This window comes from Dufourea novaeangliae, unplaced genomic scaffold (genome assembly GCF_001272555.1).
Source record: "Dufourea novaeangliae isolate 0120121106 unplaced genomic scaffold, ASM127255v1 scaffold24, whole genome shotgun sequence".
In the NCBI taxonomy this organism is placed as follows: domain Eukaryota; kingdom Metazoa; phylum Arthropoda; class Insecta; order Hymenoptera; family Halictidae; genus Dufourea; species Dufourea novaeangliae.
The window spans coordinates 854,288-881,665 of NW_015373905.1; the positions used below are offsets into that span (position 1 = coordinate 854,288).

At 34.1% G+C, this 27,378-nt stretch overlaps 1 protein-coding gene across 1 annotated transcript in view; it reads right to left on the reverse strand.

Annotated features, from left to right (window-relative positions):
- LOC107193751 (fibrillin-1-like) overlaps window positions 1-27,378 on the reverse strand; it is a 130,050-nt gene that overhangs the window by 58,343 nt on the left and 44,329 nt on the right. The window contains 4 exon segments of the mRNA XM_015583255.1: window positions 7,833-7,955; window positions 13,469-13,600; window positions 14,569-14,720; window positions 15,567-15,888. Of these exon segments, the coding sequence (XP_015438741.1) occupies window positions 7,833-7,955; window positions 13,469-13,600; window positions 14,569-14,720; window positions 15,567-15,888 (729 nt within the window).

The window sequence follows — 27,378 nt, forward strand, 5'->3', positions numbered from 1 at the left end:
CCCTAATGATTACACTGTCCAACACGAATTTTGATCCACCCATCCACTGGATGAAATTTGTCGATTTTCTTGCCGAAACACGAATCCGGTAACAGATTTGCTCTGTCACTCTCAGTTTATGAAAGACGTGAGTTTCTGTAAAAACGTACGACTCTGGGTAACAATTAAGTGTTACGTGACAACAAAAAATGCTAGAAAATTCAATTTTATCTTGGAAGATAGAGAGTTTCTTGAATATATATCCGTATATTTGGCAACTAAATTTACGACCTTCACAGTCCTCCCGAAAGAATATTTTATTAAAATTAAAAAAATAACAATTTTCAGTCAAAGTAGCATCATTCGAGCATCATTCAAGTCGACAATTTTTTGCTATATTTATGGTCATTTTTCCGTCCCACTGCGATGACACTCAAGTGACTTTGAAGTAAAATACGTGGAAAGGTGCGTTATGACATCGTCTACTTTCAAAAAGCGGTTTTCAGTTAGCGAGCGTTGTAGCGATCGGAAGTAATGGCAATCGCGTGAAACGGCATCTGGACTATACGGTGGATCAATTAGGCGCTCCCAGCCCAACTCTTCAATTTTTCCCAGTCCTTTGTCCTGTTGCAAGATAATCCTTTTCCGTAGGAGCTGGCGTAGCGGATTTTTTCGTAATTTTTCCTGAACACGGTCAAGCTGAGGTGAATTTTAATAAAATGTTCTTTTAGAAGGAATATGAAGGTCGCGAATTCAGTTTCCAACCTAAAAATTGTGCAGTTGTGAATTGTTGTAAATAACCCATTAAACTTTAGCACCAAAGAACCGATGTGCGTACTTTCCCTGCTGGGTACAAAACTTTTCGTAAAAATGCAAAAATGATATGTAGCCAGTGTTGTCGGAAGACAGAACGAGTTACAAAGTTTTATTGCAGAATTAGTTTAGAAGATTGCATCTACATGTTAGACAAAATATGAAAAATTAAATCATCTACTATCCTTAAATAAACTCAAAGTAATTTATATAACGCTTTAATTAACACTATACTCGAATTTGAAAATCGCAATCTGCATCATATGTAAGAATGATTCACAAGCGCGTTAAAAATACCCATACCCCATAAAAAGTTATGGACAGAGGTGATAATATTCGATCTACTTCTGTGCAAAGAAAGGATGGCGTAGATAAAGAAATGGAAAGACCGTGTACTATCCGATTACATGCGAAGTGGAAAATGCGTTAGGTGCCATTGAAATATTTGTTTCTGTTATCTTCCATGAAGAAATATCCATTTCTCAGAATTATTTTATTTCCAATCTCCCTTTACATTCCAATTATCCGAAAAATCGCTTATCAGTACGGATTGTCTCCCCATTAATTAAGATAATCGGTGTTCTACTGTATTCTATTTATTGTCATAATATAAAAAAACAATCGGTATTGTACATATAGCCCACCGATACTTTATTTCTAAGACACAGCGCTCGAAACTTTCCTATTAGAAGCGCGTTCAAAATGATTTCTTTGGGCGAGAATGATTTTACGAAATTCACAGCGACGCTTCATGTGCTGCTGAAAACGTATGAGAGTCTCGGCGTTATTTCAAATAGTTCGACACCATTAGGTGTACCAACAAGTAATCCACTGTGATTTCAATATAATGGTAATACAATTCTAATTCAGAATATTTTTCCGATATTCTTTTAACTCACAGTAGTGACGGCTGATGAAAAAAAATTTAAGAATACCATCAATACAGTATAGAAATTTCATTTATTTCACAAGAAATAGTGAAACACTTGTTGGTACACTTACTTGGAATGCACTTACTTGGAATCTGCATTTAAGCATTGAGATTTCGTTGAAACATTTTCTCTGATAAAAAAATTTGAAATGATATATGTATCTCGGAACTAAAGCTTTTATAGGCCCATGTTTATACAATTCTTTTGTCACTACGATGAGGAGAAAACACTCATATATCTTGATTACTTATTTTAGGAACGTTCTGTATAGGCAATGAAATGCAAATTAACATTTCAGTTTATAATATAATAGCTTCACTCTTGATTACTCTAACTTTTTCAATCTATTACCTAATAAATTTAACTAAACAAGAGTATTAAAATAGTAGAGGAAAAATCGGACGGTTTCTAGTTTATTTGATTTTATTCCGGTTCCCAAATTCGTTTCATTTTATTATATTTTCGAGTATTTGCTATTCTCTGAATGCATACGTGGGATCGATTTTGCAATTTTTAAATTACAAACGGAATAGAGAGCAAAATAAAAATGCACGACCATAAATATTAAACATTTTTAACGGAAAGGAAAATAAATGTAAAATATGAGGAACAGAATTCAGTAGTGGAGAAGAGGCAACCAAATACCCCGAAAAATAGAGAAATGTGAAAACAAGGCAGAGATTGAACAATTTCTCCTCGATATTTTCACAATAACATTTCCTCAAAAATATTGAGGAAACGAAACAGTTGGTACCGATAAAAGAGGGGAGATGAAAGTATAATGAAAAAGTGTATTAAAAAGTAGAGTAAATATACAGAAAAGTAGTTGATATGTCAAATGACGACAAAATTATGACGCATATAAAGTTAAAAAGACCGAAAGTCTTTTTTATAGAAATAAATGTCAAAGTACGAATTCACAGAAATTAAAAATCATTGGCTACAAGAGATTACAATAAAAAAAAGGTTAACCATTAAACAAAAAAACTATGTCGTGATGAGCTCTAATTAATTCTACGAAATATTCTGCTACCGTTAACTTTGAAAATATGCTTCTTATAACATCATTATTTAAACGAAACGATTTAAAATAATAAACATGAGATATAAGATGGTACTGAGTTAATAACGATATCAAGTAATATGCTTTTTAAATTTGTCGTGAAGTACCCTACAATCTCGTGAAAAAGAAACATTCGATCCTCTCAGATTTTTTTACCGTCATTTCTAGAGCACGCGATACCATTGAAGTACAGATCGAAACACTTTTTGTTGTATGGCCGCAAATGGTCGAAAAATATTTAGTTGCGTTACATGAGACACCCTGTATATATATCTTAAAAAATTTTGTTACAGTTTATATTATTAATAAAAGTTGCCCACACGTACTGGTCACAATTTGTATTTATTTCTTGGCAATTAAAATTCCTAAAAAAACTTACGTTTCTACCAAATCTGTCTACTTAGTCCCTTTAAGCGGTTAAGCGACAATAATCCTCGTTCCTCAATGCGAGAAATTGCACAAATTCTCAAACTAGGTTAAATGTCCCAACTACTGTCAGTCTCCCTAATACTGCCACTTTGTTTATTTTACTCAATAAAAACGTAACATTCAGAATTGTATACGGAAAACTTCATTATTAAATTGATCTTGATTATTAGATTGACACTGATTTACACAAAAGCACAGAAATACATGTACTTGTGTGTACTTGGTATTTGAAAATTAATGTTGAAAAATGAAACGTGCAATTTTAGCGGTATAAACGCGATTACGTAAGTAGGAATGATGGTGAAATCATACTAAAGAAAGAGCTGTTATTTTACTATCGAACCTGTATCTATTGGACAAAATGAATTGTTTAAGTATATAAGAATTGTTTTAATTTTTGAGATGACATTTATAGACACTGGGTTTGCTTGCTGATTTTAATTAGGTATTAATTAATTCTTCATATTCAATGTATAAACCGTCTTTTTTTTAATAAAGGAGATGTCGAATAACATTATGTTCCAAACTGAGACGATTTTTAACGACACATAAAATGATTATGTAGATGAAATTACGCTGCGGTCTTATGGTGGCAGCAATTGGGACATCTGCCCTATCAAAATCAATCATAGAAAACCGTTCGCATAAACCTGGTTATGTCAACCGGCTTAAAATTCCCACGAAATTTTTCAGCCAATTGATTATTTCATCGTCAAACTCCTATGGTTAAAATTCAAGTGTTTAGAAATCGGAATTCTCGAATTTTTTTCTGCGGTCGGGGAACCTCAACGTTATTTAGTTGAAACTACCCGGATCGCGCCGTAAACGTGGCTAAATTCACAGACCGCGCCAGGCAATTCGGTAACCATTGGGGTTTGGTTGCTTGCAACTCTTGCTTTGGTTACGTTAAATCGCAGATGCTGCTGCGGACCTCTTCCGTTTTGGTTGGTCGCCGGCGAAGGAATTAATTTGCGAACGTTCTCGTCGAGGAATTTCTTAGAAATCAGATTAAACGGTCTCTGTCCCAAGTGGATTATCAATTACCTACGGTACATACCCGTGCTATTCACTTATTTGGACACTCATGAATTATTCATCGACTATAGGTAGCGGAGAAAGTTTCGTCCAAAAGAAATAGACAAAGGAAATAATGAATTTGCATGACGAACAGAGTAATTTTATCTACAGATGTATTCCTTTTGACGGCAACTAATGAATTATTCATTTAAATATTCGTCAGCAGTACGGTTACTAAAAATAAGATTTATATAGAGTGCAGTGATTCCTCGATGAATGCAAAATGCAACACGAACTACGTCGTTATTCCCAATACTGGGGGGCTCTTCTTCTAGAACCAATCAAAACAGAGTAAACAGAAGCTAAGCAGAGGTTCGGTTTCGTGCAAGAAATAAATTTATTAGGGGCTGAAAACCTTTCCGCCTTGCCATGAATACTCCGAAGCGGACCCGAGTTCGTCGCACTCAACGAAGCATTACTGTACTAACTACCGAAAAAATTTATTCATCTTTAGTATTATCACTGGCAGAAAATATTGAATCAAACAGATCAACATAATATTATAATTAGGGTAATTGTTTATTTAGACTACCACTTGTAAGTATTAGGACAACTGCTAATGGGCGTACAATGCGACAGGGGGAGGCATAGTGGAATACTTGTCAGATCTTCACCGCTCGTGGGCGACACCAAGTCCGTGATAAAGTGTAAAGCACAAATAAATACTATTACTTGTGTATGTTGGGTTATTTACTTTTAAAGCATTATACTAATCTAATTTTTCAGAGCTAGATTAAAAAAAAAATAGTGTACTAAGCATTATGTATACTGATCTGAGTTGGTTAGTATCTCAGAAATTAATTATGACCCGCAGCTAAAATTTTGTACATATTTAGGGTTCTCTCCTTCCTCCCCTCCTGACCATCAAAATTTAGATTGAATATGATGTATGGGTCATACCGTAATACACCCATTAAAATTCTTTCATGTATTTAATTTTATACACTTTTAACGGTACGAATTGTTAACATTAGATTATTAACATCATTTCCACGTAAAGTTACAGCTTGCGTTGTATTTTTTATAAGGCATTATTTATTTCGATAGAAAAGTTACCTAAAGATTGCTAAAACTAAATGAAAACAGATAGCGGATTCAAATTGGATATATTCGAAAATCAAGCTCTAAAGTGGACTTCCTAACACTTCATTTATGATTCTGATAGAAACTGTTTCTGAATAGTCAAATCATTCAACTGAATGCTTCAATTCCTATTACTTTCTAAATGTAAGTCTCAAATTAAAAAATTTACTGTATTTTAATGTTGTATTAAATTTTATAGTTATTTTGTGCATGTTGAGTAAGAGAATGTTAGTTGAGGATTTAATTAAATATTACTACGAGTAACGCAAATATGTGAAAAATAAAGGACATTATGCGAGCCATGATAGTTAAACGACGTACGTAACGGTTCTGTCTAATTTATCCTTTTACTGTTCGACGGTTGTATCTAATTTATCCTTATTCTGTTATCTATTAAGGATTCTTTTAGGTTCTAAATAAAATGAAATCCTCATTGGACTTTATTAAACTTTATGCTGTTCTGAATTTTAGACACCTAAGTTTGCTGTAAATACAGCAAATCCGCAGTATGTTGATAAATATTGGTTAATCATTGTACAGAATGTACGAGAATAATGGAATAAAAATAACATATCGTAGAAGGAAAATTTGTTTAAAGATCAATTAAAATATCAAGTATCACTGGATATTCGATATTTCATATTGAACCGAGATAGTATTACGTCCGCAGCTTCATTCTTTCATATTTAATAATAATATTACAAAATATTTGATACATAAATGGTTACTATTATTTACTTAACTATTACGAAATTGGAAGACCACAAAAGCAGTTTGTTGGTCACAATATTCTCGCTATAACAGCTGTCCTTTCGATATATCGTTCCCATAAGGGATTCCGAATCGAATTTAAGTAGTTGAACATACAATTTTTCCGACATGAATATGAACCGACGTCCATTCGCCTCTGCCACACGGTAATAAAAACAAATCGCTTAATTTGATGCATTCGTAAATGCTGGATGATTCCGTTTTATTTCGAACAAGTTAGGAAACTTTTATAAGGATGGTGTTCTCGAACTGAAATAAAAATCACGGATTGCAATCGGAAACAGAAAGTGTATTATCAATCGAACGGAAACTGGTTCAACGAAGTTTCTCCTCGGAAACTTTAAATTCTCGTACCTCTTTCGCAGTATTTAATGGGAGTAAAGTAATTGAATGTATCTTTTTGTACACATCGTATTTTAATCACGGTAAACAAGATCCGTTTTTAATTAAATGTTTGGAAAAAAAGTTTCTTGCCCCGAAACGTAGGTATATATATTTTTAGTAAGGGCGATCTGGGAAATGGAAAAACTTTGTTTAATAAGAGCGTAAGAACGGAAGCAGTAAATCATGTTCAGTTTATAAGAAGGAATTAAGTTACTAAAGAGTGTTTAGAATTATGAATAGAACGTGTATAGTTATTTCGTGGAAAAATATAAGGAAATGGATTTTGTTTATGAATATTAAGAAATCAACAAATGATTAAAAATATTATTTTGTGCATCAGTTGCTGCTTAACTCCTTGCCTTATAACATCGAGTCAGACTCGTGGTGACGATATAAAAATGGAATCAACAAACAGAAATATTATTCGTTTTTTTTCAGTCAAAGGGAAATACTAGTTTGCTGAAATTAATATTTAACTTTTAGAGTAAATATACAATTGCGATAAGTACACGAATTCCTTTTGTTTCTGAGGAATTATTGATGATAAAGTAATTCTGGAGACTGCAGACATCAAGAACATTATAGGGCCAGGGTTAAAATGAATATTGTTATAGCAACCATATGCATTTTTAGACTACGTTTTATAGATTTATTAACAAAATTTATCTAGCAAACATATATTTTTGGTAGTATTTTTTAAAACGTAGTTTTCTTTATAGTCAACGTAACAAATATGGAACACTTGAGTGTATGGCTGTATATAAAATTCAGATCGAAACTTGGAAGGGTGGTTTCAATCCTTAAAGTCGCGTCTCAGCCGATAAAAAAATATGTATCCCTTATTTTTGACTGCTTAAAAGACATACGAAGTTTCATCAAAATCGGAGGAGGACACTTCCGTGCCTTCCCTTATGAGTCCATATGACTTATTTCTGTTTTCAAAAATGAAAACCCTCCTGAAGGGTTGTCGCCTTGGGGAACATTGAATAGATTGTGACAAACCAATTGAACGCATTCCAGTTGACGATACCTAGCACTATTTCAAGATATAAGAACAATGTCTCCAGTGGATTATGGTTTTCTAAATTAACGATCCTGAAGAAGTTAACTTTGATTTTTTTCTTCGCCAGCAGACCCGTTACTTTTCTGACAGACTTCGTAAATGTACGGCGGAACAGTTAAATTAATTTGTAAAAATGTAACTTTGTGAAAAGATCTGCATGCTTATCTATAACTAAAACTATGAATTAGCAGGATATTTGCAGTGTTAATATCAAAATTAAATCAGTTTTTTCACTCACCGTGACATGTTTTACTGTCGGTTCCCAACTGATAACCGGGGTGACATTCACAACGGAAGGCCCCAGGCTCGTTGTGACAGATTTGAGCGCAACCAGCTGTACTTTCGACGCATTCGTCAATGTCTGCAAAAAACCAGTGGCAGAAATATTATCAAAATTATTACCATTGTCCAAGTTCATAATGCAATAATAATCTAATAAAATCATACAACATCGGAATGTATTTTTTATTAGTACCCTATATCAACTTTTAAAGTTGGAAATTATTGAACACGTTTAATTCAGTTTTCTAGATCAATCAGATGGACCTGTATCACCGAAAAACACTTTTTAATTTTTTACTACTCACCAAAGTGCACTCGAATATATAAAAAAAATATAAATTTCAATCAATCTTCGATTTAAGTCTTCGATTTAACTGTATTAATAGGTTCAAGAAAAGCAACGTACATGAACAAACTTTAATTTTTTATATGATCAATGAAGAAATACCAATAATATATATATTTTTTTAACACTTATAGTAAGTGGTCAGTGGGACAAACAGAGTCCTTGACCTACGAAAACTTTTATACATATAAAACCATACTACGAAGATGTACAGGATAGATCATAAGTCACTGTACAGAAATGTACTTAAATTTCAAATATTTCTGTTTTCGCTTGCATTTTATTATTACAAACAGATAGTCGTGTATAATGAGAAAACATATCGTCTACTAACCTACACTACATAGCTTCTCAATGCGCCCTCCTGCGTTTGCATTGCAACAATTACATCTTTGCAACGCAGAGGCACAAATCGTATGACAAATATTCTAAGAGAACAGGTTCTCGAATTCAGACTCGATATGTTTTTTTAGACGCTCAAAGTCCCAAATTATCACAAAATAAACTCTCTTCTTTATTATTCTCCACACTAATAAATGAAGAGGTGAGTAACTAATGCCAAGCGACTTATAGCCCACCATGTACATGTAATGTAGTACATAATTATAGTATGAGTAACTAAAAATTTTTGTAACATTTCAAAGCACAGTTATCATAAAACAACGGTATACACACTTTTTAATATCAAATGAAGTAGAATTACTAGATTAGTCTAGAATTACTAGAAGAACACTTATCCAAAGGATAACATTCACGATAATAATAATAATAATAATAACGTTAAAAAATTTTACAAAATTTTGAGGCTTATTTCGTCATTCGATGCAAATAGGTTGACCCTAGAACGCCTAGGGGAAGGGGGCTCCTCGAATCCACAAGTCGAATAGCGTATAATTATAACTATTTCTCGTCTGGGAAAAATTCTTAAAAAATTATTTATTGTTGTATAACGAGAAAACGGACTAAGCGTCGCGACAGCTGCGATTACACATCGATGGTGGCGTTCGTTGCTCTTATCTCCAAAGAATAACAAGCAATCACAGAACGAAGAATCGAACTAACGGAGGAATTAGAATAATCAAATTCAGACTAGTTCCATGTTAGTATACTATTTCACGATACCATTCTATTTAAAAAATACATACAAATAAAAAAATTTAAAGCAAAAACATGTGCTATCTTGTTTGCCATGTATAATATGAATGTTATACAATTTCATAAAAAAAAACAGATTTCTTTTTTCAGGAAAAATTTGTACCACGTCTTTCAACATCATCGATGTTTGTCAACCATCGAATACACAAGCATTCATTGCGTAAATGTGCGATAATCAGATGGGAATATTTACGCCATCGCTTGTGACAGCCATTTTAATCGATAAAATTTCACGTGACCGAGACGGGGACATAAATTACGGGTTACAGATTAATGTCGCCACATAGATTCCAATACGGGATCGAGAAAGCTTGTTTGGGGACCAGGGGCGACAGCAGTTGCACTTGAAACACACTTCGATAGCAGCTCTCGCAGTGCGGTCGTTTTCACGGAGACGCCGGTGCCGATTAGCATACAATGGGAGCTGGCACCTACACCGTGTTTCGACCACGTGTCTACCTGTGTGCCACGGGCATTCGAATCACGCGCTGCTAACTGTTCGGTTGACTAATCGAGTCGAAAGTGGGACCTGATTTATGTACACAGACGATGATATACCTAGAGAAATGAAAGACTCACTATGGTTGACAGTTTAATCATACTACCACCGTTTCTGCATCGATCTCCGTAAAGCAGAGTCCACGCTGCAAAACAAGACATTGTTATACAGGATGTTAATAAAAATGCGGGACACTTTCACAGGATCGATTCTACATGCCAAGCTACGACGAAAATTAAGGATGTATCGGCACTATCTACAAAATTTAATTTAATTTTTTAACGGGTATTCGGCCTTTATAATAGGTACAGTTGAGTAGATACAATTAGCAGTGCATCTATTACATAAAATCATATATCATAACGTAGCATAATAAGAAACAATGATAAACAGTGATTATGTAATCACAACTGAAGGAGATATTTAGGTGTCTACTTTTAGATGGACCAACCTGTAGAAGAAGTTATTATTACTTCCCCAAATTGATAGCTCCCTCGCTCAACTCCCACGCCCGCGTAATTTAAATTCAATTTCGTTTCGGTTGTCTTCAACACCCCGTATATTCGCACGTTATATAACACTCGGTACGTTCCAAGGAATTTATCCAAAAGAGGCGAGATTTTACGATTCACGAAATTCTCGTACGGAACCTGAGCTCTTTGTTTTTTTTCCTCACGCGCGCCCGTTGAATTACACGTTTCTCCGACTTCAGATCCCGGCTGTTCGGATTTCGACGAAGTCACGGCAAAGAAGTATGGGCAAGGGGGGGAGGGGGAAGCCCGTGGCGAAACGTAGATTCTCGGGTCAGAAAATTGTAAGCCTCCCTTATGTGTGACCTTATCCGGCCCACGGACAAGCATAAACCATGCTGTATCTCAATTTCAGATCGCAGGGATTCAACAAATCCAACGATTTACTGCTAACACTGCGAGTCACGAATGATAGCTGAAGAGAAACGAAATTCATTTCCGACATTCGCTAACACCGTTACCCATGGTATGTACCTACCGTGTCCTGGAATATTTCGGACAAACTGCTGAGATACATAACAGGAGTAGAATAGTTTTGTTACATAAGTTACAACCGTGTAATATTTTATGGATTTTTTAGTATGGTGAATCCATTTCTGCGATCTGAATTTCTCCTATCCACAGACAGGTTTTGTAAAAAATTTAGTCTTGTGAAAAATTCTATTTTTCCGGAGATCGATAATCTTTTACAGAGTGTCGTCGAAACGGTGGTACAACATATAAGAATGTGATTCTTGGAAAAGTAAGTCAAAAGTGTAGAATAACATCTTTTCGTACGATGCTTCGTTTTCGAGTTAATTGAATTTGAAACCTGGTGGATAGGCGTCAGCTGTCGCGTCTGTTCATTGCATTCTGTTTCTACTGATCGTCACTGAATTTGAATACGTCAGACCTGGGCAAATTTTATTTGAATTGAAAATAATAAACAATTTATTTCGGAGCATTATTTACAATACTGCTATTTGAAAATTATGTATTATTTTGTTATTTTCGTATTTAAAATTTGATAGAAGAAATAATACTCAAAGTAATATGCAAACAACATTTTATTTTAAGAAGTCATTAAAGCAATCGGCTTTAAGCAAATCCGCTCTTCGAAAAGCTAATCCGTGAGGGATTTTTGCTTGGGTCCATCTAATATTGTCGCGAAAGAAAATAATCGTTCCACTGGTATGGAAGATGGAAGAGGGGTGTTATTCTCCAGATAAATGTCATTAAAATCAAATCAGATATAGGAACCTGATACAATTTCGAAGAACAATTTCATAATTATTTCTAAGAATTATTTCAAATGTTCCGAAAATAAAATAACATATTATTTGAAATAATATTTCGATTAATGTTATTTCAGACGTAATCACATGCGTGAAAATAAAAATGAAATAAAATGACACGTTATTTGAAATAATATTTCAAATAACATCATTTTATAAGTGCCCAGGTTTGAAATACATACGCGTCAGATGAATTCTGAAAATTGATTATTTTATTGGTATTCTACATTTTCGACTTATTTTTGCATGTAGAATCGCATCCTTTTTTGTTGTACCTCCATTTCGGTAACACCCTGCTTACAGAATGCTTCATTGAATTTAAACACACCAAAAGCGTTTAATCTTTGATTGATGAGATGGGGTCTAAGGAACGCCATGAAACTTTCAAACAAATTAGAATCAAATACCCATTTACGCAGCAACCTCTGGTGATCAGTAGTTGCCCATTATGCTTTCATTATTATATTCCTTGTGGTGCAGCAAGCACACATTGTGAATTCATTCTATAGTCTGAAAAAATAGTAGTCCTGTAATTTACAGATATCAAACTTCAGAATGCTCTTCAAAGAAATTTCTTTCGACTAGTTTTTTAACACAGTGTCTTTTAGCTGGAATGTCTATTTATTATCAGTTCTACGTGTTTAGAATATTTTATTTTTATTCACCCGATACTTAATGAAATACCTGTTTACTTCGATGATTTCTTACATAACAATCAAAACAATTAGTTGTGTACTTATTTTCTTTATAAATAAAATTTGATTCATACTACTTGTACGAATATACACATGTACATATGTACCTATTAAAAAGATTTGAATCCTTCTGGAGAAAAAAATATATAAAAATTGAATGCTTAAATAGAAAACAATTGGGGGATGTCAGATCCCACCTCACCAGTTAGGAGTTAAGGAAACAAATTTTTACATTCATACACATTACCTATGTTCGAATTTTCTTAGCCAATGTGAAAATACATAACGCTAACAACGTTAATGTATAGGTTTTTTCATAAATTTTATTCAGTTACCGTATCTGTATTCATTTTGGTATAATTTCGTTCAGATTTTGCAAGGCAAGCAACGTATGTTAAAATTTCTCAAATTAGTGAACAAACTTTTTCGTTGCCTACCAATATACGTAAACTGCGAAATACACACATTTTAAATTTAATAAAGTTTAGTGATGTTTTTAGTTCATTTATAACTTATTAAAAGGCTTCAGTAACAACTTCGTAAACTAACTCGTAAATGAACCTTCAAGTAAAAACATTTCGCTTAGATTTCAATATCACTTTCTAAATATAAGTTCATATAAATCCATATTTATATATATAGTCTTAAAATACTGAACGTCATTAACAACCGAGTGGTACAATGGCAAACTGTTATTCCAATGATTACTTTTCCCTTTTTTGTTATAATTTACTCTACTCTGTCACGTTAGATAATATTCTGTCAGCAGCAACGTATTTAACAACCAGATCATTTCCATATTTCCCACTTCATTTTAAACATAAGTTCATGTTATTTAGCCTCTTTATGGAAATAAATAAATTCTATTGTCACAGAATTTTTGTTCCAAAACCACAGATTTTATTTTCACGATTACTGCAGGTGTATCTATAAACTTTAACGTTAAATCTACTCGTGAACTAACATAAGAAAACCAACAGTTCCCATAATTCAAATCGAGAAGATAGGAAGTTAATATCCCCAGTGTCCAGTACCTCTTTCTAAGCTCCTACAGTATTCAGAGTTATAGCATTTGAAGTGAAATAAACGTTACCTAGGCAGGCATATCCTTTCGGGCGATATCCATCGAAGCACGTACACTTCACACCTGTCTCAGTGTTTTCGCATATATGCTCGCATCCTCCCCTGTCTTGATTGCAACGTTTCACGCTGTTGAGTGTTCCTTCTGTAACAAAAACGAATGATTTCTGCAATTTGCAATTTAATATCCAATTGTCTTCCTCTTTGTGAAAGGAAGATTTGAGCTTCAACCGTGTGGAGGATCAAGGTAAGAACCCACAATTATTAAAATTCTTAATTTCTGTCTGTTTACTTGTAAGTCGGATTCATTATTGGTGAAAAGTTTTCAACTGCAATACTTGTTACAGTTTCGTGAATATATAAAGCTATAATTACATATTACCAGTTTTTTTAAACTGGTATAAGTCAAGTCGTAATAATGACTCAATACGTTCGCTATTGTTACTTATGGAGAAATCCGATCACCACAACCCATGTCTCAATTTTAATAATTTTACACAATAATACACAGATTTTTACATGCATATACCATTAAAATGTGCTAAGTAGACAAGCTGAGCGGATTTCATATTGCGTTACATTTACATGCGGAACATAAAAACCCAGATTTATCCGAGGAAGGTCAAAAAATTTCAGTAAAATAATATTATTGCGCTATTAATATTATCTACCTTTACGATGGTATATCCACTTCTACCAGATTATTCTGTCATTAAACTTAGTATAATAATATTCTCAAGGATATATACATATATGAAAACAATATATTTTTACATTCAATAATAAACCTCTATCATTTCCATTATAATCATTATTGTGTATATAGATAGATATTTACTTTCGAGTCTTGCACAATTCTATTTCTCTTCTTTCATTATACATATACAGCAGTATTTTTCATCTTTCATGGATTTGTACAGAATTTTCGAAAACACTACGTCAAAACGTACGCAAAACAAAGCTCGGAATTTTTGACGACCTGAAAGTATAAACAATTTTGCAACGAGAACATTAACGGTGGAATGCTAGAAAATATTTCTGAGAATATTATTATTTTCGTACCGTCAGACAAATATTTCTACAAACCTAACGCTTCTATTCCCCAATACTTACTTCCGTCCTTTATACAACGCGGAAGAACGCCCAACCAAGTGGCATCGCTGCAAAAGAGCCGATCCGCCATTGAGTCCTCGAAAACGAAACCCTCTGTGCACTCGTAAACTGCGACAAGGTATCGATTGTACGGGGGCAGTACATTTTTCCTCCTGCAAAAATACGTAGAAACATATACAATTGGCGGCGAAGAAACTAGCACCCGCACACAACTCATAAATATTTGCTCGGCTGCAGACGAAATGTTCGTCGCTTCAATAAATCCTGTCCAATGGTGTTTTTTTTTATGAGAAATTGTGTAGAATTTGACAGAGTATAGTTTAGACGGTTTCATAATATGTGCTGGTGAAAGTATGTGACCGATTGAACTATAATTTTATTTAAAATCATTACAATAAGTATAACAATTGAGAATAACAAGTAATTATTCGAATAGAAATAATAAATTTAGTTGAAACGAAGGTATATAAACGAAATTTCAAAAGTTTATTTATATAGTAAATTGTTCTCGAATTATATATTTACCAAGTACTTTATTATTTCAAATGACAATGCAGAATAAAAAAACTAAACTTTGGTATTCTACTACTCACTAAACTTCTCATTCAACTCTTGAGCAGACAAACGTAAGTACATACATATGTTCATTTATGTTGTATCTACTGGTATGTACCTATAACTAAGGATAACTATCGATGACTAGTAACCCAACAAACGAAAAGTATCGATGGTGCCAACTATCGATTTTACTCCACCACTAACATCAACGATATTGCACTGTCGAAATAGTGCATCTCCACTGTTTATACTTCAAGAAATTGATTTACAATATAACAATACCTCCCAAAGGAACTGATATTATTTCTGTCTGTGGCAGTATCTTTTTAACAGTTTATTTGACGTTTACAATTATCAATTGTGTACAGAGATCGAACGGGTAACGGTGGTAAAGAAACCGAATAAAACCTTATACTTTTTTGTTCGGAAGAGACACAAACCTGGCATATTTCACTGGATACGCGTGTTCAACATGGGGGGCTTTCGCAAATCCCTTCTTGCGAGCTTTCATGAAGCAGCTCAGATCCAACCTCGACATTATTGTTTCATTTAAGGCAGCGACTGGTGACGCTAGAGGCGATTCGGATAAGGATTTCCCGGCGATTTGCTTGCGTTTCTTCTTCTCTTTTCTTCGTTTCTTCAGCTCACCGATTCTCTTGCGCGCTTTCACCCGATCCCTTGCAACTTTTTCCTCCAACGTTGTCGTTGAAATTGGATCATCGCCTTGATAAAGGTCGTTGCGAAAGTGTCGGAATCTACTGTCTGAAACAGACGTAATGGGAAACGAGGTTAAAGTTTTGGCGTAAATATTAAAGTATTTATATAATTAATAGGGAAGACCAAGCACAAACGTAAGAACTTGCCTTTTCGAGTCTGTAACTTTAAAATACTATTAAATGTGTTTGAAATTCGTACACGGTAAGAAACCTTGATTATTGGACAATATAATCAAACGTTAAAACTTGGAATATACTATACCAGTTGTTTAAAATAAGACATTCTTTAAAATGACACATTTGTTACTTTTGTCCCTATTGACAATTGTAACACCGTATCAAAATTAAAAAAAAATTAACAAATAGAAAAGATGCTTTCAAATGATATTTTCATTTAGTCTGTAGATAGACATAAAGATAAAGACAAAGACAAAGACAAAGATAGAGATAATATGAACTTTAAAATTTTGGAAGAATGCAAACAAGGACGAAAAATATTATCATTTATTTTTTTTCCAAGAGTCAGGAATATGTACGTTTCTTATGTTTTATTGCCAACTCGTAAGCCAATTATTCGACTTCTTTTGTTGTTATTCCGTAATTGATAGCAAATAAGTACAACAAATTATCTCGCAAAACAATGTCCTCTTCGTTTGAAAACACCCTTTTCGTCGATGTATAACGAAAAAAAGGTAGGCAAGCTCGACCCTCTTCAATCATATTTTCCTGCCTTTGAATATGTCGAAACAATGTTACGTAGTATAGTTTAACCACTTCTGCATTCAACCAATTTTGTCCCTACTAGCGCTGTCATAAACACGTTACTATGATGGAAACCTAATTTATTATCATGATAAAGGTTATATCTACCCGAAAATACATTAATTATTTATTTAAGATAACACAAACAATTTCAGAAAATTTTACGGAATTGAAACAAAAATATGCATAATTGAAAGGGATCATGCAAATTCACTTTTGGTGTATTATTTCAATAGGGTAGTCGCATTAGAGAAACTGTTGACTGCTGCGTGTTGGCCAAAACTGTAGTGGAGGACAGATGGAATTTGCGTACAAAGATGGGAGGAGAGAATTGTTGGTCTATTAGCATTTGTTTTATAACAGTTGTTACATTCGTCACGTGTTACGTCTGCCCCGAGTCGCCGCTGTACAGTAAACCCTCGATAAGTGATCGATGGCTCCTCGGTAGTGAGAAGGAGAAGCCTCCTTGATAGTGATCCTTAATAATAATAGAGCTTGGAATTCTGAAGCCAATGATATTCATTTGTTTCAGCCGCATATGGCCATTAGTTTATGAAATATTTCTTGTTCAGAGCCGAGGAGCCTTCGAACACTCATCGAGGATTTACTATACATATAAATCCCCTTTGATCTTGCTTTGTCTAATAAACTTCATGTGCAACAGTTTAATATTTTCTCTTGCACTAATAGCAGTTATCCTCGATAATTGTACTCGTATAAAGACGAATGAATTAATAAATTTCAATTTCAGAATAATTATATAAATTTCTCGATGAGTGGTTCCATCGCTCAAAGACGAACCGGTATACCGTGAAACGTGAATATTGAAGTCAAGTCACGACCGTACAAAACTATATTCTATTATATTCGAAATTGTCATTGTTAAGCTGATGATGAGCGTAATCGCTTAAATTCACAACGGACCAGTGGTCTACGATATCCTAGACACATACATATATATGCATATACACATACATTATCGCATTGATATTGTTTATCTCGGGATCGAAACTACCAACAGAGTTGAGACAATACGTCGACGCAGTCGCGAGCCTCTTATTTCAAACGAACATGGGTGCACGTTGTCGACGTTGGAAGTTAACTGTAACACCAGGATATCCGAAATCCGGCCACGATGAGAACTTTGTTACAAGTGCAACTTGTGTGTTGGGGTGCACAGTGAATTCTGCCGATACCCTCCATTTCCTTGAGAACGGGCCCGTAATAACGTATAATGACGCGATTCCATGAAATTCCTCGTTTAGTGACAGTTCTACGTTTAAATGGTATGTGGTAAAGGATACTTTACTTGCAATTTGGAAATACATACAGCCTTCATCAAAATTATTGGTCATTCCATAAAATATGAATTTTTAAAAAAAGATGTTTGTATTAGGGGAAAATGATACTATTAAAATGTCAAAAGAAAATTTCTTTATTACTTTTGTGAATATTTTATTAGGTCACCCTTTGCCCTAATGGCTGGGGTTGCCCTAATGACAGTCACAACAATTTCTTTCTCACTTTTACCCTATTCTTTAAACAAAAAGAATTAACTTGCGTTGATGGTCATCCAGTTCATTCTTTTTTTGGCATATTTCAAGGAAAGCTTTCAAACTTTCAGAATATTATGTAACAGAAATACTAAAGATAAGTTGATATGTGTTAGCAGCAGAGTGATGACAGCTAAGGATGTTCTTGTGGTTACAAAATCGATCTTTTCAATCGATTCTCTGATGTTCGATTGTTCTGAGAATCGATTCTTTACACCGAGAATCAAAAATCGGTTTTTCTTTTTTGTTTTTCCGTTACCAAGGGCGGTTTCTCAACGCCACTACATTTGGCTAAACGTCGAAGAGATAAAGCTGTTTGATTGGTCCTTCTGTTTGAGAATTAATTTATCTCCAACGGATTAACCAATTACAACAGCTTCACTCGGCTAGGTTTTAGACATCTGAGGTGTGGGTTCTTCCTAATCCCCCAACTCTTTTTTTTTACACGATTGTTAAATAACACGGCCGAAGAAAAAAACTGCCTTCCTTCCTTTTACACAGTTTATTACCTTTAACACGGTCGAAGAAAAAAACTGCCTTCCTTCCTTCCTTTTACACAGTTTATTTCCTTTAACACGGTGCAAGAAAAAAACCCTTATTCCCTCTCTAACGATTAAAAATTATTAGAACTTGGAAAACTAGAAGAGCAAAAGAAAATAACAGATTTTCTGACAAATAGATCAGTACCGCAAGGACTTTCGGAAAGTAGTCAATCTATTCAAAATGTTATAACCGGACGAAAATCTTCATTGCAGTCTGGCGGATGTGGTAGATCTCTAGCGAAGATAGCGATTTTTGTCCATCTGACTATAAACATATGCGATTATTATCAAGTAGTGACGAATAATAACTTATATTATTTCTAGTATTTTTTATTGAAAATGTTTAATTTTTTCTTTTTGCAATATTTATATGATAATAATTTTATTTTAGTTAGAACATAATTTAAATCTGTATGAATTTTATTTTGCTGCCAAATATTTAAATGTATTTATATATAAATTTTCGTCAATCCTTTATACGGCTTTTAGAATGAAATATTCTTTATTCCATTTTACACGGTTTCTTAATAACTCGGAACGTGTCTCCCAGTTTACTATAGGAAACAATTCTTTTTAGACGGTTTCTTTTACACGATTTTTTGAGGAACGTATCTTTCGTATACAAAAAGAGTTGAGTGTAACTACACAGAACCGTATTCCTAAGTACCAATCAAATAATTATTTATAATAAATCCAATCTTAATCGTTAATACGTTTGTTCCTTGTTATTGATTTCCTAATTTTAAAGTTTGAACACCAGAACAATAAATTCGTACCTTTTAGGGAAAGGGAAGAAAGTAAATTTCGAACCTTCAAACAAATTATTAATTAATCTATTGATTATTAGATGTATTTCTTAAAAGAATTTCCAACTGATTTCAAACCATCAAATGTATACTAACTTCACCTTCAATTCTTACTTAACTCCCCTATTCAATAGGGAATTTTATTAGGGGTTACCTTACGATTTTTGGAACAATTTTTTGGTTTTGATTTTTTTCTAAGGGAATACTAACAAGATCATAACAATAAAGAAATATAACATTTTAACGATTTGTGCGTGATCTACATGTGTGGGGGTATGTCCACAAAGATACAAATGATGATGACATTCCGCCTCCCGCCCCTCAAAGATTTCAATTCTGCCTAATTACACTCTTTGTATCGCCAATATTTTTAAATATATTTATTAGGTTGTTGCATAACTAATGTCTTTTTTTAAATCGCAAAGTTCGAACGATTATGGTTTATTTTGAAATAAATATTTTTAGTCGATACAAGATTCATCCGAATTGACACACTCTTGTCAACGAGTCACAAGCTTCTTGATCCCGTGTTTAACGTTTTAACGATAGTTCAAATGAAACCCATTGCAACACGACATTTATTCTGCAACGACCTCATAATTGTTTCTCTTTATGTATCAAAGTACACATAAGATTCGAAAGAAAGGATGTAATTTAAAATCCATAGAATCAAGGATTACCTCAAACAAACGAACAATAAGATGATTATTCAGATATCATACCAGATTACTCAATGTCTGCATGCTCGTATTGTCGTTATAATTCACCATTATGCGATACAATGATCACTTCCGTGTACACATTCGTGGTCTCGGAAGCAGATCCGACGGGTTCGTCGAATCACAATCGACTATATCGTTCTTACGATCGGATGCCAACAACAAAGGCAGGACAATGACTTCGTGCTTACACATGCCTTGATCCATACGAGTTGGACGATATTCTGAACGCGATCATTGTGAACGATAATGCCTTGGATCGAAAGCATTAACCACAAAGCTATCCACATATTTTCTATTACAATGTTAGATTACAGTAAAAGTTTAATTCATTGCTGGATTGCGGACAATCGTGTGAACAGGAAATGTACTATAGTGCAATCGTACGGATGCTTTGATAACGAAAAGATAAAAATATACATAATTTGAATTGATTACACTGGGGAATAAGAAATTTCGTTCATGTTCAAGATCGGCTTCAAAGTACTCGAGGATCCTGCTTTCGCATTACATCGTCATTGTAGCTAAATTGGTTGTGATTTTCAAAATAATCGAAACTATCCTCTTCTCAAAACCCTCTTGTGAAATTTGTTTACTTTCGGATTAGTGATTTCCAAATTAAAGAATGGAATACGTGATTTTATTTCGCTTCAGAGGTGCAATTTTATCTTCACTTCTTCTTCAATGCGCTGTATTATTAAAATATTATTCACAATCTCACGACTTTATCCATCTTACAAGTTCTTAAATGATCATTTATAAATTCGTCCTACATACGCCATAAATTCGAAACATATCTTTCAAAAATTCTATTTCCTTGATCTCTGGTTGAATACGTATGTACGAAGACTTCAAGGAATGAGACCACGTTAATATATTTCGATCGGTCGATAAACATGGCAAACTTTTGAAATTTTGCAAATTTATAAATAAATAATTTTTCATTTTCATATCGTGATAACAGTTGCAAAAAATCTGAGAAAATGTATTGTTATAACACTTTGTTTAACGAGGCTAGTTGTCACACGCGTTGGTTGTCACATTTCGTATAATTTCGCTTCTAAACAGACTGATTACAAGGTATACAATGTACTGCTTTTCATGCGTAAGTGCTTGCTATACGAATTGCCGTTTTTCATTATTTATTGTTGCTGTTAGATGAAAAAATTCGATTTCTGTTCACTTGCATAAATATTTCTTATTTTCTCTTTCGTTTTCTGTGTAATATGTAGCGTATTACATACTGTGAAATTTTTAGAATACTAAGATAAACAGCATGCTTTGAGACAGACGTTTCTCGTAGAGTTTTACCAACATTTTACTCCGTTGTTGTATTGTAATCCACTTTTATAGTTTATCACAAGTGGGGATAGTTGTCACAAGTATAGTCTATTATACTTACAGATACTACTGTGAAGAACGAACTACAAACACACATAACGAAGGATAAGAAAAGAAACACGTAAGAACAATAGTTCGTGTAAAAAGTTTTAATTTAAATATATCGAAATAGGCAAAACTTTTGCAAGAATCGTAAATTCACTCAGATTATATTACATATTCCAATATTAATTTTGCAAATCAATTTGTTTTAGAAGAAATCATTTATTGTTAAAGTATTCTACTAAAAATTTTACCATTTACGATAACTGTGACAAACAACTGTTGCAAGAGACAACCAACTCTAACGGGGGGCTGGTTGTCACATGTTACATTATCCTAATTGACTCCAAGCCAAAAGGTATTTACAACACTGGCATTGTAACATTAGCATTTTTTTTTAAATCAGAAATAACTACTTTTTCTAGTATTAAGAAGAAAATGTTTAAATACTCAATAATTGGGAAGGAACAATTCCGTCTCTTCTACTGACAAGTCATTTTAACTTACTTTGTAGTTCTAACGTTAAAGAATGCCCGTGGATTTGTCAAACATAATTTGTCGTTTACTGACGTATCAAAAAGGATTTACTCTCAAGATTATTCAGGCCCTAACTCACGATCGACGAACAACCTAGTCGATCGTTTGTCAGGAATTCAATGCTACGTGTCGATGCTCGCAGAAGCCGCATTGAATTAACCTGTAATCGATACGTTGCTTGCGCAACGAACATCGCCGAGGAGGAAGCCACTGATCTAACCCGTGGCCGCGTGAGTTTCGAAAGTTCCTTCCTTTCGGAGATAATCCAGCTATTATTGTGCCAGGACTACGAACGCTTCGTGGATATCGGCGACGATTAATCATGGCGGATCATGTCGTTCGAGATGACATACGGGGTCTCTAGCCATTCCCAGTCACTTTTCTCGTTGGGATTACGAGAACACTCTGCGTATCCCTGGCTAAACGGATGTCAAACTTGCAATTGAATTGTAAAACTTTTGTCACGTTGCTTTTTCATTCTGTTCGAAAAAACGCAAATGTATGTAAAATATAGTTCCTGATCTTTTTCTCTGGATTTTTTATAATTTATTACGTCAAAAATAAAAAAGAAAGAAAGAAATTAGCTTTGAGTTGGTCAAAAAGTAATGTCAGATTTCTGCAGTAGATGATTCTTTTTTATGAAAATGGGTGACGAGACGATGTACAATCGAGCAAGTATGATGAAACGACAAAAGAGACTTCCCATGTGCATGGTAATGGTGTTATAAATAAACGGTAGGTAATAAAAAAGCAGAATTGATCGAAAGTACACCCTCTCATCATTCATTTTCAAAATAAGATAGGAAATTTAACCTAATCCTTATGATTTTTCATTCAAACGACGCATTTACATGTCATCTTTCAGAATACGTATATCTTTTATTAGTCAGCAGCAGTGAATTGTATTGAAATAAAAACATCATCAATTGTAGAAATCCGACATCACTTTTTGGCCAACCTAATATCATATAATAGACTGCGGGAAACTGTTAGAGAATCATTTATTATAACATTATAATTCCATTTTAATTGCTGATCAATCTCCGTTTATAAAATCAATAGATACATATTTATGTTGTCAGGGTTATCACCCAGGGTAGTATTGTGAACGTTTTAGTTGGGGGTCGCCGTTTGTAAAAAAGTTATTGTCAACAAACGTTTAGTAACGCACTTCTGTAGTATTGATAAGTATATAAATGATCAATGACCTTGACCTTGACATATCTTGTCAAGGTCACCTTCCTGAGTAACCTTCAGAAACTTTCAGTTATCAAATGTTGTTTATCAAAATGTTATTAAGAAAACAACGACACCTTTTTCTAAAACTGTCTCTAACCAATTCTCAACGATTTTTATTTCCTGAACTGTTTTTAACCAACTCTGAATGACTTTTTCCTCCTTGAACTATCTATAACCAACTTTGAAGCATTATAGTGATCGGAGTTGGTTAGAGACAGCTATCACCGCGGATTTTTAGAGGAATTCAACGACGAAAGAAGCAAGTACTTATTCTACCAGTTTGCTTTTTAACTAGCTCTAATCAACTCAGATCAATATAATGCTTTGAACAGTATATTTTAAAACCACTACAATACAAAAGTTCAGATTTCTGGGAAAATTACGGTACGTTTTTCAATCTTTCTTTGTTAATAACATTTTAATAACCAATGATTGGCGGTTTCAACCCTTTAAAGGTGAATCGGGAGGGTGACCTTGATAACATATGTCTAACATTAGTTTGAAACATAAAAGAGTACCCGTTCCTTTAAGGGATCATGCTCGGTCAGAAATTTTCAAAAATTCGATTTTTCACTTTCTACATTCTCTTTAAGTCCAACATCTCAAGAATATTCTGTGCGGGTTTCAAGGTAATCCAATTAAAAATGATAGAGTTACAGACGTTAAAAAATGAACATTTTATATAAGTATAAGCTTGACTTGAAACTTTAAACGCGTTTTTCTCGAAAGTACATTTTTCAAATCGGTGATCAATATTTCTCGAAAACTATCGTGTCGATTTACATGAAACGGTTTTCGCCTTATTTCAAATCAGGCAAACTTGTCCTTGAACGAAGGATTCTTTTGTTGGTTCCATACTTTTTTTTTAATTGACCAAAAACGAATGATATTTTAAGTGAAAATCGCACCTTTTCAGGAAAACGTCCGTTATTTTGTTCCTAATCAATATATCGAAAAACCCCACGTTGAAGGACAAGATTGGTTCTTCCATTACATAAATCTTACTGAATTTTTAATTTCAAATGAACCGTTACGAAGTTACAGTGGTCACGACAGACCACTTTTTGTGAAGAGACATCCGGGAGATCGCTCACCATTTATTTACTACTAAATATTTTTAAATAACAAAATTACCTTATGATTTAGAAACTGCAATCTTTGAAACACAACCACATTTTTTGAAACAGGTCTTATAGTTTTCGAGAAAAAAATTCCCAAAGAACACTCTTTTTTCGGCCTCTTGACTGAGCATGACCCCTTAATTACTACAATCCATATCCATTTATTCTAATCCTTGGAACTTACTGCTTCTCGTCGATAATGTTATCGTCGGTAACGCCTGCACGTCACACTCGAACCGTGTTTCGTACAATAGCCGCGTACGAGAAGTAAACGAAACGGAAAGTGATTTTCGTCCCGAAATCCGTTCCACTCATTCTGTTCCGCCCAGTGCCTGACTCGGCTGCGCGGAATAAGCTTCTAGCCCGCTTCCCTCCCCCTGAAGGAGGGACAAAGAAAAAACGAACGGGGGAACGGCAGCGTTTCGCAGCTAAGGGAATGCGAATAAAAATTCCCGTAATCGCGTCCCCTGCTTGCGTTTCTTTCGCTCGCTTCTTGCGGAAATTAAAATCCCCGTTCAGAATACTAACCGTTTCCAATTCCGTTTCTCGTTCATCGTCCAAGCTAAAAGACTTCTCTTCGTCATTCTCTCTCTCTCTCTCTCTCTCTCTCTCTCTCTCTCTCTCTTTCACCTCGCCAATGACTCGTTATCGGTTTTGCGTTTATTTCATTTCCTACGAACTTGCGTGGTGCTTTCAGAACTTAGATTCGTCCGATTGACCCTGGAGGTGCAATCGTATAATGTCAGTGCCTCTTTATCGAGCGCCGTAAATTTTCTGGCGTCTAGCTTGATGGCTGCTTGATCCTCGACCGTCCCGTGAAGCAGCGTAAAGATTTTATGGGTGCAATTAAAGGGGTGTTGGCGGTGGAGCCGAGGATAGATACTGGCCGATTCTTTCGTTTACCGTTGCTTTTACGGGGCATTTATACACACCGTGTTGTTTCGTTATAGGTTAGTGCCTGAATATTCACCTCAACTAGTTCATGCGTAATTATTTTATTTTTAATCCATGGTCATTTATAATTTAAATCTGAATCTAGTTGTGTTTTTTTTTAAGTATTAAAGTGATGCATCTGTATTATTTGATTGAATTTGGAAATACAGTAAATCGCCGATGAATGTTCGAACGCTCCTTGGCACTGAACATTAATTATTTCATAAACTAATGGCCATATGCGACTAAAACAAATATCATTGGCTTCGGAATTCCAAGCTCTATCACTGTGCTAAACGTCTTTAAAAAATCGGCGTTAATCTTGGGGACTCTCTTTGTCAGTGCCGAGGAGTCTTTGAACACTCATCGAAGATTTACTGTAACAACCCCAGACAATAAGTAAGAATCTAGATCTAAAAAAAGTTTTTTACAATATATTGTGGCACGTCTATAGACCTTTAGTTTATTTCCAACCCATTTCCAGTGAAAATTGTTTTGTAATTATATTAAGGAGACATCAGACTTCAATAACAGGGAAAAATTAGATCACCTCAGAAGACATCATATGTTTCTTTTAGCAAATTGCCTCAAGGTTGGTAGAAGTATTATTGAAGGGCTCAGTTATTTTAATAATATTATAGTTAGAAATTAATTAATAAGTATTATTATAATTCAGGAATTCGTTTTCGAGTTTAACAACATTTAATTTGTTTTATATATTTTAATGTTCTTGCATTCGTTGTAAGTGATTATAATATAATTTGTTAAAAATATTACACCTTAGAGTTTATGCCATGTTGTGATTTCAAACCACTGTACGTCATGTCGGTTAAGGAGTTGTCGACATTACTGGCTTCGATCCTAATATTTGGTTACTGCACCGGAATGGTCAATATAACTCTGTAAAATTGATGTGAATTTGTTTCTAATAATTTCTGCGTTATACTAAAATTTAATCAACTTCTGATTAAGATTTCAATTAAAAACAATCGTTTATCTCTAACAAATACATTAATAAACAGTCGTTACTGTGCAAAATAGCAGAATTTGAAAACTAAACACTTTGATTGCATTTAAATTGTTATACGGGTTTTAGATTCGACGCAATTATTACCTATTGGTTTGGCTCTCGTACTGCCTTATAACATGGCTTTCATTTTAATAAATATATCAAATTTTACAAATGTATAGCAAGTATTTCAGTTATTACAAATGTTGCATGTCACCACGACGAGGAAACTATTCGTAATTTTATGTTGTATGAGTATAACCAGATAAGGATGGAATTGTAGCAGGGCAAATTGCTGATATATCAAGCGTATGAGGGGTGATTACCGTAGGTCAGTGTCCAGGGCGGTACTAGAAACTTCGGACAGGCAACCACAGCCTCAAATTCATGCCGAAAAGCATGTACAACTGAATAAAGACATTTAACTGGTAAAACTAGCTGGAATGGTTAAAAAAAACGTACTTTTAGGAATATATTTCTAACTGACAAAAGGACTAATATCGATCAAAATTTTAAAAAAATTTTAATAAAAGTTTCTATATTCTGTTCATTTTGCACACTTTTTGCTTTACTGTTGATCATCGTAAAAGCTAGAACAGCTAAAACCTCCATAACCGTCCTTAGTCTAGTAATGTCGTTAAATGGAGTACATTTAGTGGTAGGTCCACAAATAAACAGTTTCAACCATGTTTGGTCTTCCATGAACACGAGAAGTTTAAACAGTTCAAGGCGTCTCAGGTTTAAAAAGAACAGACAAGCTTTCCGTACAGTGATTCCTCGATGAATGCGACACAAACAACGGCGTTATTCCCACCACGGGGGGGGGGGCGGTCCCCTCTAGAACCAATCAGAACATAGTAAATAGAAATTAAGCAAAAAAAAAATTATAATGTTTAAAAATAAATGTAGGAATTTGTTTCTTTCCTTTAGTA